The sequence below is a fragment of the Phocoena phocoena genome, chromosome 6 (genome assembly GCF_963924675.1).
Source record: "Phocoena phocoena chromosome 6, mPhoPho1.1, whole genome shotgun sequence".
Taxonomy (NCBI): Eukaryota; Metazoa; Chordata; class Mammalia; order Artiodactyla; family Phocoenidae; genus Phocoena; species Phocoena phocoena.
In genome coordinates this window covers 35,112,876-35,125,978 of record NC_089224.1, presented here as the reverse complement: position 1 = coordinate 35,125,978, position 13,103 = coordinate 35,112,876, and the positions used below count along the sequence as shown (strand labels likewise).

The window sequence follows — 13,103 nt, the reverse complement described above, 5'->3', positions numbered from 1 at the left end:
GTTACAGGTGTACAGTATAGTAATTCACAATTTTTAAAGGTTATACTCCATTTATAGTTACTATAAAATATTGGCTATAGGGCTTCCCTGGTGGCGCAGTGGTTGAGAGTCTGCCTGCCGATGCACAGATGCGGGTTCATGCCCCAGTCCGGGAGGATCCCACATGTCGCGGAGCGGCTGGGCCCGTGAACCATGGCCGCTGAGCCTGCGCGTCCGGAGCCTGTGCTCTGCAGCGGGAGAGGCCACAACAGTGAGAGGCCCATATACCACAAAATAATAATAATAATATTGGCTATATTCCCTGTGCTCTTTATGTGTGGTTTTTTTTTTTTTTTCTGGCCACACCGTGCAGCAGGTGGGATCTTAGTTCCCCGACCAGGGATCAAACCCGTGCCCCCTGCATTGGGAGCGTGAAGTCTTAACTACTGGACCACCAGGGAAGTCCCTCCTTGGTTTGTACAGTATATCCTTGTAGCTTATTTTATATATAGTAGTTTGTACCTCTTAATCCCCTACCCCTATATTACCCCTCCCCCACCTTCCATATCCCATCTGATAACCACTAGTTTGTTCTCTGTATCTGTGAGTCAGTTTCTTTTTTGTTATATTCACTAGTTTGTTATATTTTTTTAGATTCCACATATAAATGATATCATACAGGCTTCTGCCATCTTTCTAGCCCTCAGTCAGACAGGCGTGGAGACGCTTCTAGAAGTAACATCACGATGGCTGCCCAATGAGAACCCCAAGTTCAGTTCAAACTTGTATTGGTTGGTAATGGTGGTACTGGAAAAACTACATTTGTGAAACATCATCTGGTGAATTTGAGAAATATGTAGCTACCTTGGGTGTTGAGGTCCATCGCCTTGTGTTCCATACCAACAGAGGACCTATTAAGTTCAATGTATGGGATACAGCTGGTCAGGAGAAATTTGGTGGACTGAGAGATGGCTATTATATCCAAGCTCAGTGTGCCATTACAATGTTTGATGTAACATCGAGAGTTACTTACAAGAACGTGCCTAACTGGCATAGAGATCTTGTACAAGTGTGTGATAACATCCCCATTATGTTGTGTGGCAACAAAGTGGGTATTAAGGACAGAAAGGGTAAGGCACAGTCAATTATCTTCCACCAAAAGAAGAATCTTCAGTACTATGACATTTCTGCCAAAAGTAACTACAACTTTGAAAAGCCCTTCCTCTGGCTTGCTAGAAAACTGATGGGAGACCCTAACTTGGAGTTCATCTCCATGCCTGCTCTCGCCCCGCCAGAGGTGGTCATGGACTCAGCGTTGGCAGCGCAGTACAGGCAGGATCTAGAGGTTGCTCAGACAACTGCCCTCCCAGATGAAGAGAAAGTGAAGCTGGACCCCAGCGTCAGAAGTCTAGTTTTGTAGGCAACTGTCCTGTGATGTCAGTGGTGCAGCGTGTTTGCCACTTTACTATATAGCTAAGCAGAACATGTGCTTAATCTTTGGGATGCTGAAGGAGATGAATGGGCTTCGGAGTGAATGTGGCAGTTAAAAAAAAAATGCCTTCATTTTTTGGACCTGCTTATTTAGGTGTTTTGGAACACAGTTGTTTCCTCCTTGAGTTTCAAATATAAGACTGCTACAGTCACATCACACACACGCACACACACACGCACACACACACACACACACAAGTGATATCATATAGTATTTTTCTCTGTCTGACTTATTTCACTTAGCATAATACCCTCCAAGTCTATCCATTTTGTTGCAAAGGACAAATTTTCGTTCTTTTTTATGGCTGAATAGTATTCCATTGTATATATATTTATATATATATACATATATGTAGTATACATATAGTATAAGTAGTATTCCATTATATGTATATAATGGAATATTATTCAGCAGATGAATGAATTAAGATTAACAGATGAATGGATAATATATATACCACATCTTAATCTATTCATCTGTTGATGGACATTTAGGTTGTTTCCATATCATTTTCCATATCAATTGTAAACAATGCTACTATGAACATTGGAGTGCATGTATCTTTTAGAATGAGTGTTTTTGGTTTTTTCAGATATATATCCAGGAGTGGTATTTCTGGGTCATATAATAGTTCTATTTTTAGTTTTTTGAGGAACCTCCATACTGTTTCCACAGTGGCTGCACCAATTTATATTCCCACCAACAGTGTATGAGGGTTCCCTTTCTTTTTGGAAAAAACATATTTATTTAGGCTGTGCTGGGCCTCAGTTGCAGCATGCGGGATATTTAGTTGCAGCATGGGAACTCTTAGTTGCAGCATGCACGTGGGATCTAGTTCCCTGACCAGGGATTGAACCCGGCCCACCCCCTGCATTGAGAGCTCGGAGTCTTAGCCACTGGACCACCAGTCCCAAGGGTTCCCTTTTCTTCACATCCTCACCAATGTTTGTTACTTGTGTTATTTTTGATGATAGCCATTCTGACAGGTATGAGGTGATAGCTCATTGTGGTTTTGATTTGCATTTCCCTGATGATTAGTGATGTTGAGCATCTTTTCACGTGCTGCTTGGCCATCTGCATGTTCTCTTTGGAGAAATGTCTATCCAAGTCTTCTGCCCATTTTTTAATCAGGTTGTTTATTTTTTTGATGTTGAGTTTTATGAGCTGTTTATATATGTTGGGTATTAACTCCTTATCAGTCATATCATTTGCAAATATTTTCTCCCATTCAGTAGGTGTCTTTTCGTTTTGTCAGTGGTTTCCTTTGCTGTGCAAAAGCTTTTAAGTTTAATTAGGTCCCATTTGCTCATTTTTGTTTTATTTCCTTTGCTTTAGAAGACTGATCCAAAAAAAAATATTGCTACTCTTTATGTCAAAGAGTGTTCTGCCTATATTCCTCTAGGAGTTTTACTGTCTCTGGACTTTTTTTTTTTTTTTTTTTTTTGGCTGTTTTGGGTCTTCGTTGCTTCGTTGCTTTGTTGCTGGGCTTTCTCTAGTTGTGGCGAGCGGGGGCTACTCTTCATTGCGGTGCTCAGGCTTCTCATTGCAGTGGCTTCTCTTATTGTGGAGCATGGGCTCTAGGTGCGTGGGCTTCAGTAGTTGTGGCATGTGAGCTCAGTAGTTGTGGCTCACAGGCTTAGCTGCTCTGTGACATCTTCCTGGACCAGGGCTTGAACCCGTGTCCCCTGCATTGGCAGATGGATTCTTAACCACTGCGCCACCAGGGAAGCCCATGGTCTCTGGTCTTACATTTAGGTCTTTAATCCATTTTTAGTTTATTTTTGTATATAGTGTTAGAGAGTGTTCTAATTTCATTAGTTTACATGTAGTTGTCCAGTTTTCCCAGCACCACTTATTGAAGAGACTGTCTTTTCTCCATTGTATATTCTTGCCTCCTTTGTCATAGATTAATTGACAAAAAGTGCATGAGTTTATTTCTGGGCTCTCTATTCTGTTCCATCGATCTATGTGTCTGTTTTTGTGCCAGTACCATAGTGTTTTGATTACTGTAGTATAGTCTGAAAGGTGGGACGTCATTCCTCCAGCTCTGTTCTTCTTTCTCAAGATTGTTTTGGCTACTTAGGGTCCATACAAATTTTAAGATTATTTGTTCTAGTTCTGTGAAAAATATCCTTGCTATTTTGATAAGGATTGCATTGAATCTGTAGATGGCCTCAGGTAGTATAGCCATTTTAACAATATTAATTCTTCCAGTCCAAGAACATAGTATAGCTTTCTATCTGTTTGTGCTGTCTCCAATTTCTTTCATCAGTGTCTTATAGTTTTCCAAGTACAGGTCTTTTCCCTCCTTAGGTATGCTTTTTCCTAGGTATCTTATTCTTTTTGATGTGATGGTAAATAGGATTGTTCCCTTAGTTTCTCTTTCTGTTAGTTCATTGTTAGTCTATAGAAATGCAACAGATTTCTGTATATTAATTTTGTATCCTGCAGCTTTACCAAATTCATTGATGAATGAATTGATGAACTCGGTAAAGTTGCAGGTGAAGGAGGCTCCCCACCTGACTTTCTCCTTCCTTTGCACTGCCAGCATTCCCAGGTGCACAACTCAGTGTCCCCACCTCAGGACAGGCTCCCTCCTCCCAATGAGGAGGCCAGTACCTGCACAGACCCTCCTGTGGGGGACCAAGGGCGTCTCTGGCCTCTGGGGTCTCTGTTCAGGGTGGAGTAGTCCCTCCTCTCCCCTTCCCACCCCACCCAATTCTACCCCACCCATGCTTCCCCAAGCCTGGGGGGGCCACACCCAGGCTTTTAGACAAACAAAATCAAGGGGAAAGAGTTAGCAAGAAGGAGGGAGCTCATTACTAGGAATTAAGGAGGAGGTATGCCCTGGGGTAAGATGAGCGGAACTGGTCACTCAGACTCTCTTAGGTACATGACATGTTCACTTAGAAGTACACATAGAAAGACCCAGACACAAAGAGTCAGGCAGGGACAGAGACACAGAAAGAGACAGAGACATGGTCAGCCAGGGGCACAGACCCAGAGCCATACCAGACAGACAGAGAGAAAGATAGGTACACCCAGCAGCACTGAGAGGTGCACAGCTGCGTGTGCGCACACACAAGCAGGCACACAAGGAAACGGAAACCCAGCTCAGGTTTCAGGGAGGTGGATTTCAATGCCAGCAAGTCAGAGCTTTAAGGAACCATGAGCTCCTCCAAAGATGGCTGTGGAGAGGACTAGCTCAGGAAGAAGGGACAGAGATGAGACGTGGGATCTTGATTCTCTCTCAAGTCCACCCTGGCAAATGGATTAAGTTACTTTCCTGAAAGAGATGAAGAGGTTTCTTTCTAGAACTTGCTATCAGACAGAACTGCTGGTAGGAGGCATATCTTAGAAGGGAGTAGGGGAGGTGGGAAGCTTCGCTCCTGCCCCCAGGGGTCATGCTGCTACTTGGCTTCTGTCACTGGGCGGCCAGGCCTTCCTCTTCCTCACTCGGTCTGACCTTCCATCCAGCGTGTTCCCTAGGCTGCATGCTCCTCTACTCTCTACACCCGTGGTGGCCCCCTCTTGTGTCTCCCTTCTATTCCTCCCAAAACCCTCCTCAAGTTAGGGCACGGCAAGCCATCACCCTGTTCTCCCTTCCCCCTCTCAGGAACTTCAGATTCATGGAAGGAATCTGAGGCGGAAGTGGATATTAAATTCAATGACCTTTAAAAAACAGCCTTCAGATCTCTCCACCAACCACCATCCCCCCTGTTCTGCAGTAAAAAATCATTTTTTTTGACATTTATTGACTATTATCTTCCATTACCTCCTCCTCTCAATGTCTCCCTATTCACAGATGAGGAAACTGAGGTTCAGGGAAAGAAAATGACCACCCCAGTATCACACAGCTCGAGAGAGGCCAAGCTGGGCTTGGAATCCAGGTCTGACTACTTGTTCACCACTGGGCCAGAAGCCCTCCCACCACCCCCTGGTCAGGGTCAACTGCAGGAGTTGAGAGTAAGAGAAGACAAAGGGCATGGGGCATGCTGGGGAGGATAGCAGAGTGAGGGTACCCAAAGCGGGACAGGTATGGCTGCAGTGAAACTCTGAAGCACACATTCTCCTCCCTTGGTTTGCCCTTTCTCCCCCCAGGGCCTGAGAAGGGGACACTCCCTCTGGCTCAGGTCCCTTCAACATTCCAGACACACCTCCTGGGAGTGGGGGGGGGGGGGGGGGGAGGGGGGGGGACGAGTGGGTGGAGACCTGAGATGGAATTGCCTTACCCCAGCCCCACCTGCCCAGAGTCCAGGCTGTGCAACCCACCCACTCTGGGCCACGGTCTCCTTATCTGTGAAGTGGCTGGGGAGCAAGAGTTGGCTTATCCTGTAAAAACCACAGTTCTCCTCCAGACCCAGGCATCCCAACGTGGTTAACTCTGCAGGAGAGCTTGGGTTGGGGCCGCCTTCCCTTTTTATTCCCAGTGGAAGTTGAGGAGGATTCGGTAAGGAAGGAGCAGGAGGTGGGAAAGGGCACATGATCTCCCAGCAGAGCTTCCCAGGCTTCAGTCAGGGCACCAGTTAGTCCAATCCCAGATCCCAGCCTTACAGGACACAGGGGTGCCTCAGACTGAAGAACTGAAGCACAGGAGGCACGAATGAATGCAGCTGTGGTCTCTGGGTTCAGACAACTGACTGTAGAGATGGTGAAAGAATGGGTAAGGCAGGGATGGCTTCCTGGAGGAGGTGATGGAGAAGATCAGGAGGATTTTAGTGAGTGGGCAGTGAGGTCGGAAGGCACAGGAGCACACAAAGTAGTCTGGGGTGGCTGGAGCATCGTGAGGGGAGGTGTAGGGACCAGGGCCAGGTCCTGGAGGGCCTGACTGCAGGATGGAGGGATTTGAATTGTCACTGGGTAGCGGTAGAAAGAGGCCCACTTTCAGCGAGTGTTTTCAGAAAGATCCCTCTGGTTGCTGTGTGGACTGACTGGGGCAAACTGGAGTCAGAGAGGCTGCTCAGGGGGCTGTGGCCAAGGTCTAGTTGAAGGTGATAGAGCCCAAACAGCTGCAAGGTGTAGAAGGCAATAACAGGTTCCCGGTCTGATTGGTCTCTTCCAACAACAGGGAGCTCACTATTTCTTGGGTAGCAGTCCTCTCCTTTGGGTAGCTTTGCCTGGGAGAAAGTTCTTCCCTAAGCCAGGCTTCAGCCTGCCTTCCTGGGGTAGTAGGTGGGTACAGGGTTTGGGAAGATGTGATTCATTGTACTGGGGGATCCCAGGAAGATGGAAACTTGGGGGAGAGTGTGGGACTCCGAGTTCAAGCTGAGCTGAAGGAGCTCTCTGACCTGTGTGACTGACCCCTGCCCCTAGGGCAGGTTTGAGTATTACCCTGAGGGTGCCCTGGCTATCTGTGGCCAAACTCACCGAAGCTCTTTAGCTGGTGCCATAAAAACAGCAGAGCGAGCAGAGAGATATTTACACAATTGGCATATATTTTATTATTTTTTTAATAAAAGGCAAAAGAGTACATGAGTTGAGGATTAAAGGAGTGAAAAAAAAAAAGGAATGAAGAGCCTATTTAGAGTCTCCCAACCCCCATCCCTAAAACTGTAATATCTTTTATATATATATATATACACACACACACACACACACACACATATATATATATGTATATATATACACTTTTTTTTTCTTTTTTTAAAGAGCAAACGTGAAACTTATGACCTGGACTTCACCCCACCCACCTCATGCCTCCATCGTGACAGAAACACATCACTCTGCTCTTACTTATGTATGAATAGCTAGAGCTCCTCATCTGGGCTGTGGTCCCCTCCTCCTAGCCCTACTCATATTCCCACCCTACCTCCCCCAAAGCCTATAGAAGCCCCCTATGTAGCAAAAACAGCAGACACACACATACTAAGAAACACATGTGCGTGGACCCTCCTCCACACGGAGCCCCTGAAACATGCAGATCCCTGGTGCTTTCCTCACTCATAGACAGACACAACACCCTCCCTCCCTCCGGGCCTCCCCCACACACCCACAGATAGAATCCTTTCCACTTGGTCCTTTGCCCTGAATATCTGGAAAACCACACACACGCACATGCACACATCTGCTGCCCATTCTCTCTTTGGGAGACAAAGGACTAGATTGGCCCCACTCCCTGTGCCACCAGCTTACAGACAGTGGCCAGCGGTCCTATTGGATCCTATTTCCTTCAGGATGGAAAATCCTGAAGGGGGCTTTCTAGAGGGGTGGTGGTAGACAAGGAGCTTCTTAGCCTGGGAGGGGTGTCGTGAAGAGGGCTTCTAGGAAGCAGCCCCTGGACAGTCAAAGGATGCTCATGAGAGGGGTTGGTGGGGAGGCCCCTGCCCATTCACATCTGCCCCTTGTGCTTCACGTGGGACAGCTTCACATTCTCCTCATCAGTGGAGGGTGGAGGTGGTTCCAGGTGGCAGCCGATCATGAGCTGATACACGAGGACACCCGCGATGGAACCCAGGAGTGGGGAGATGATGGGCACCCACCACCAGTGGCGGCCGGTCCTGGGGGCAGACAGATGTGGTCAGGGACGCGTGGGGCAGGGCAGAGGGGAGACGGGCTGGCGCACCCTGGCGGGGACTGCACTCACGTGAAGACTTCCGAGCCCCAGCCGGCAATGGCTGTGAAAAGGCGAGGGCCGAAGTCCCGGGCGGGGTTGACGGCGTAGCCAGAGTTGAAGCCCATGGACGTGCCGATGACCAGGACCACCAGGCCCACAGTGAAGGCCTCCAGGCCACGCGGGACAGGGTTATTGTAGGGGTCCACAATGGCCAGCACACACACGATGAGGGAGGCTGTGCCAATGAACTGGGGAGTGGGAAGAACAGGGTGAGAAAAGCCCCCGTCCACCTTCCGGCCCCTCCTTCCACCTTCCAGCCTCCCTCCACTCTCAGAGTCTTGGCATCTCCCGTGCTCTGCTCTCCAGAGCAGTGGTACTAAGACTTTTGCTGGTTAACTTTGCAGATTCCTAGGAATCTGCTCTAGTCGAGGAGTCCTGTCCCCCAGCCAGCCCATGAGCAACCCAAAGCAGCCTGGTCCTCCTCCCCGAGTTCCCCTCACTCACCCCCAGCCCGTACCTGGTCGAAGAAGCCATTGACCATGTCCAAATGTCCAGAGGGGTAGGTGGCAAAGATGCCGGCTGTTCCATTGGGGCCCGAAACTATAAGCTGGTTGTTGGCGAAGGCCCAGATTGCATCTGGTCACAGATTAGATATCAAGTGGATGAGGGCAGAGGCCTGAGCCCCATCTCCCCTCTCAGGCTGGGCCCACCCTCCCAGGGGTCACAGGTGAGTGTGATCGCTGCTTTATTACCCTGGAGTCGGGGGTGGGAAGGTGGAGGGGTGGAGGGCCTGACTCCATTGTTGCCCGACTCATTTCTTTCCCCTCATGACCCCCACCTGGGGCCTGTGTGTGAATGAGTCATAAGCCCGGGGCCTGGGCAGGCCCCAGCCATCTGTCATCGAAAGGCCTGGTGCCAGCAGGTCCCAAGCAGAGGGAGGGGGTAGTGGAGGAAGGCAGGGTGGGAAGCCTCACCATAATACAGCCCAAAAACGATCCCGGCACCCAGGAAGGCTCCCAGAGTCTGAGCCATGGCGTAGACGGGCAGCTTGATCCAGGGCTCACGCGCCAGGAAGCACAGAGCAAAGGTCACGGCAGGGTTCAGGTGGGCCCCTGGGCAGAGGGGAGATGGAACCTATTAGCCCCTGCCTGCCACAGTGGGGAGGCCAGGATTCCCCCGCCCCATACTCCCCCTCTCTGGCCTGGTGAGCAGGGATGCAGAGAAGGGTTTCTTGTACAGAATGGTGTGTTGGACTATGTAACAGACCGACTCGACTAATCTCTGATCCCAAGGTCAGAGTCAAAATTTCCAAGTATCAAGTTCCTTCACCACTCTTCTCTTCCAAGGACCCAAAGCTAAGCCCTGGCTATGCCCTGTTCTGAGATGACTTCCACTCCCACCCTATTCTCCAGTGGGACACCTTGTGGGAATGCTGTGGAGGGGTGATGGCTGAGGGTGGGGTAAGGCCTTACCAGAGACCTGGCCAGCGATAAGGATGCCTAGGGTGACGGCGAAGCCAAAGGCCAGGTTGATGGTGAGGAAACCACCGTGGGTGCCCCGGCTGAGCACGACCTGGGCCACAGAGCCACAGCCAAACAGCTGTGTCAAGAAACAGAACAAAGCAGGGAGGGTGAGGACCAGTGAGTCTCACTCCAGAGGGCAGGGATGAAGCCAACAACCTCCCCCTGCCTTCATGGGGAGGACGGGAGGGCGAGAAGCCCTTTCCTGGAATCGAACCCCTCCTCCTCTTGCTGCCGTTATAACCCGCAGAAGAAGCAGACATGGCCTCTTAGCCCCAGTGTCCCAACTCTACTAATAACAGGGTCCTATGGAAGGGACTGGAAGCAAAGTTTGCAACCTCGAGCCCAGAAGATGGCTGAACCATCTCCACTGATTTTTCTTGACTCTCAGTAGGAGTGGGTGGAAGGGGACACTCTCACCTGAGCAGTTCCTCCCCCAGCCCTTCAGGCCTGGCCCATAGGGATGGGAAGGCTCTCACTCATCCCCTACCTGCAATTGCCTCCCACTCTGCCCCAAAGAAAAGCTGAGGGGGAGAGGGCACAAAGAAAGGGAGGAAGCCAGAAGTTACTTTGAGTCCACTTCTCCTGAATCTGGGGTGTCAGAGCTCCTGCCTCTCCCTGCTCTCCCTCTCAGGATCTTCAGCCTCCTTGACCTGTTCCTGGCCCAGAGCCTCCTCTCTCCACTTGCCCTGACCTCCCTGCCCTCAGAGGTCCAGGTTCCCCACTCAGATTTGGAGGTCCCAAAGACAGCGATCTGTCTAGTCTCACTAGCCATAGTCCAGGACCCCCAGAGCAGTGAAAGTGGGGAGATTAGTTCTAAGCTTTCTACTGGAAATTGGGGGGGGGGGGTGTGTATTCAAGAGGACTAAAATCCCTGATGTCCTGCAAGTACAGAATGTGCTATTTGTCCGTTCCCCTTGTTCAAATGTAAAAATGTTTCTGTACTAGCCCCTCTGTAAAGAGCCATTGCCCTGAGCCCCCAAAGTGTCCCCCGAAGCTGCTCCAGCCCTGCCCCAGCTCTCCTCTCCCACCTCTCCATAACTAAAGTCTTTATGCCTATCCAGCAGAAATTTTCCAAAACCTGTGCTAAGGGCCCTCGTCACTTCTAAAGGGTCAGTGTCCTGCTGTACTGGGTGGTTAAGCATTTTGATTATCATCCTTCACGAAGACCAAGAGATAGTGGGGAAGCCAGCAGCAGTGATGCAGGGCAAAGCTGTGCAGGCAAGTGAGAGCAAAGGTCAGAGAGTGTAAGTATGTATGTGTGTTGGAACAGGCACGTGAGGGTCTGGGGCACCCTGCCCAGCTTGGCCGGCCCTGGCCTCAGCTCCTTGCCTGCCTGAGGCCCAAACCTGGCTCCATCCCAGGAGGCCTTGGAGGGAGAAGCTGTCAGAGCCAGTTCCACCACCTTGAGACTCTTCTTCCTCTTCCTCCGGGCTCACTCTCCCTCTCCTCACCTTACTAGGAGCCTCAGAGAAAGGGGCTTCCCTCGCCCGAAAGCCAGACTTGCTTCTGCCACTGCAGGCTCTCGGTCCCCAACCCACAGAGGTATGCAGGTAAGCCCTCACCGACCACTTGGGCGTCTCCCGGGCCTAGCCTCTCCTCCCCAGGCACTGACACAAAATGCCTCTCAGCCACCTGAGCCTGAACGCCTTCACAGACATAACACCCTCCTTCTGTGGTCAGGGAGAAGCCAAATGATCCTGGGGCTCAGCGGGAGGCCTGACTGCTCCTTTGGGGGAAGGCAAACTGAGACTAGGGAGGAGATAGGGAGGCCCCTCTGTGAAGGGAAGACAACTTGCTCTGTCCTGGCTGCTCTCAAACAGGGGGCTGAACTAAAAATCAGACAGGGACGGGGGGACACACGGCTCGGGGGCAGGAGGAAAACAAACGTCTGCCCCTATTCCCTTCTTGGCACTTGGCACTGGGAGAGAAGAGAGGCAGATGACTGGGAGGTCTACCAGTCTGCGGAGGGGGTATGGATAAAGTGTCCCACCTGGCTTCCCCCCTTCTTGTTCCTGGAAGCCAGAGGTGAGTCCAGCTTTTCTCTCCCTATAGAATCTGCTCCACCACCACCACCCGTTTAGGGTGGGCCATCCAGCCCTACTTGCCCCTAGTTAATCTTGCTAGTTCACAGGGGGCCGCCTGGTCTATGTCACCTAGGGTTGGAAGTGGGACACGGAGTACCCCATCCCCTGCAACAGAGCAAATGAACCCAGACGTAACCCAGAGGGAAACAGGTGTAACCACAAGAGTGGCCGAAAATCTGAGAGTAACTGGGACAGGAAATGGAGCCCATAACTGGTGTGTCTGTCAGACCCAAAAGTGCAGAGTCACCCAGGAACAACCCAGACCCAAACTGGCATAACCAGGGCATAACTGGGACTGGGGAGTAACCCAGGCAGGGAAGCGTCCCCCTCAGAGAACCTGTACAGTAACTCAGGCCCCGGGGAGTAAGTCAGAGTGCTTCTGCATGGAAGCTGACAGCATCTGTCTGGGAGTTGCTCAGCACTAGGGGAGGAATTTTAGTGACACCACGTCCTTTGTGCCTGGGGCACAGCTGCCTTCCACAGCCTCCTCTCTTCAGGATCCTCCCTCCTTCCCGCTTGCTGTTTGCTGTATAGCCCCCGCCCTCTGCCCCCACCTGTGGCAAACTGTCCTTATGGCAGGGCAACTTTTGGACTTTCTTCTGAGGCTTAATTATTCATTAGGGGCCAGGCATCCAAGACCCAAATAACCCAAGAGGGACCCATTTGCCACTGCCTCCACTGCCTCCCAGGGCTGGGACTCTAGGAACCTGGGGAGCTGTGGAAGCCAGAAAGGGCTGGAGGTCCCAGACTGCAGAGGTGACTGCTGTCCCCAGCCTGCGGGCTGGGTCACTGGTGAGAAGGTAAAGGATCAGAGCTGTCACTGGGGCATAACAGCTGTCATTCTGGCAAGAGTCGAAACTGTCAGTCACTGAGGGGGTTAACGCTATGGGCGAAGAGTGCTCCGGAAGGGGTCAAGTTGGGGGCGAGGGATCAGAGCTGGGAGAGGGGTCAAGGCTGTCTTAAAAAACACAGACCCTCCGGTGAACAGAGGGACTGGGGAGTGTGGGGCTGGAGAGAGGCTTCTCCCTCCACTCACCACGAGGATGAGGGTCCCCAGGCACTCAGCCAGCGCCTGGCGAAGCAGCTGGTAGCGGATGTGGAGCATCTCCCCGCAGCGGGACACCAGCTCCTTCTGTCGACCCATGGCTGGGGCAGGCGGCGGTGCTGTCGGGCGGGCGGGCGGGCGGGCGGCGGACGCAGCAGCAGTGGCCGTCAGCGCCGAGTGGCGCCCTTTATAGGAGCCAGAGGCAGCGCCCCGCCCGCCGGCACCGCCGCCTGCCGAGCCGGGTGCCGGCCTCAGGAGTGGGCGGCCACCCCGCACTGCTCGCCTAGGGAGGCTGGAAGGGACGCTGGGTTGGGGGGACGCTGATAAGGAAGGTAGGGGTGTGTGGTGTGAGGAGGCTTTAGGGCTGGTGTTGGCCCGGGGAGGAGGTGCGTGGGGGCTGAGACCAGACTGCGGGATTGTGGAGTCT

The 13,103-nt window shown here is 51.4% G+C and overlaps 1 protein-coding gene and 1 pseudogene across 2 annotated transcripts; one reads left to right on the top strand and one right to left on the bottom strand.

Annotated features, from left to right (window-relative positions):
• Positions 1 to 725: 725 nt before the first annotated feature.
• Positions 726 to 1,399, top strand: LOC136125028 (GTP-binding nuclear protein Ran-like; annotated as a pseudogene).
• Positions 1,400 to 7,112: 5,713 nt separating this feature from the next.
• Positions 7,113 to 12,817, bottom strand: AQP3 (aquaporin 3 (Gill blood group)). 2 transcript variants are annotated; one of them, XM_065878508.1, is made up of 6 exons: positions 12,668 to 12,817; positions 9,497 to 9,623; positions 8,999 to 9,136; positions 8,542 to 8,660; positions 8,055 to 8,272; positions 7,113 to 7,968 (listed from the first exon to the last, which is right to left on the bottom strand). In XM_065878508.1, exons 1-6 carry the CDS (start codon positions 12,773 to 12,775, stop codon positions 7,800 to 7,802), a joined length of 879 nt encoding a protein of 292 aa, XP_065734580.1. In that variant the 5' UTR covers positions 12,776 to 12,817; the 3' UTR covers positions 7,113 to 7,799. The 2 variants fall into 2 exon arrangements, with proteins under 2 accessions (XP_065734580.1, XP_065734581.1); XM_065878509.1 differs by lacking the exon at positions 8,055 to 8,272 and having other exon boundaries at positions 7,849 to 7,968; positions 12,668 to 12,775.
• Positions 12,818 to 13,103: the final 286 nt, after the last annotated feature.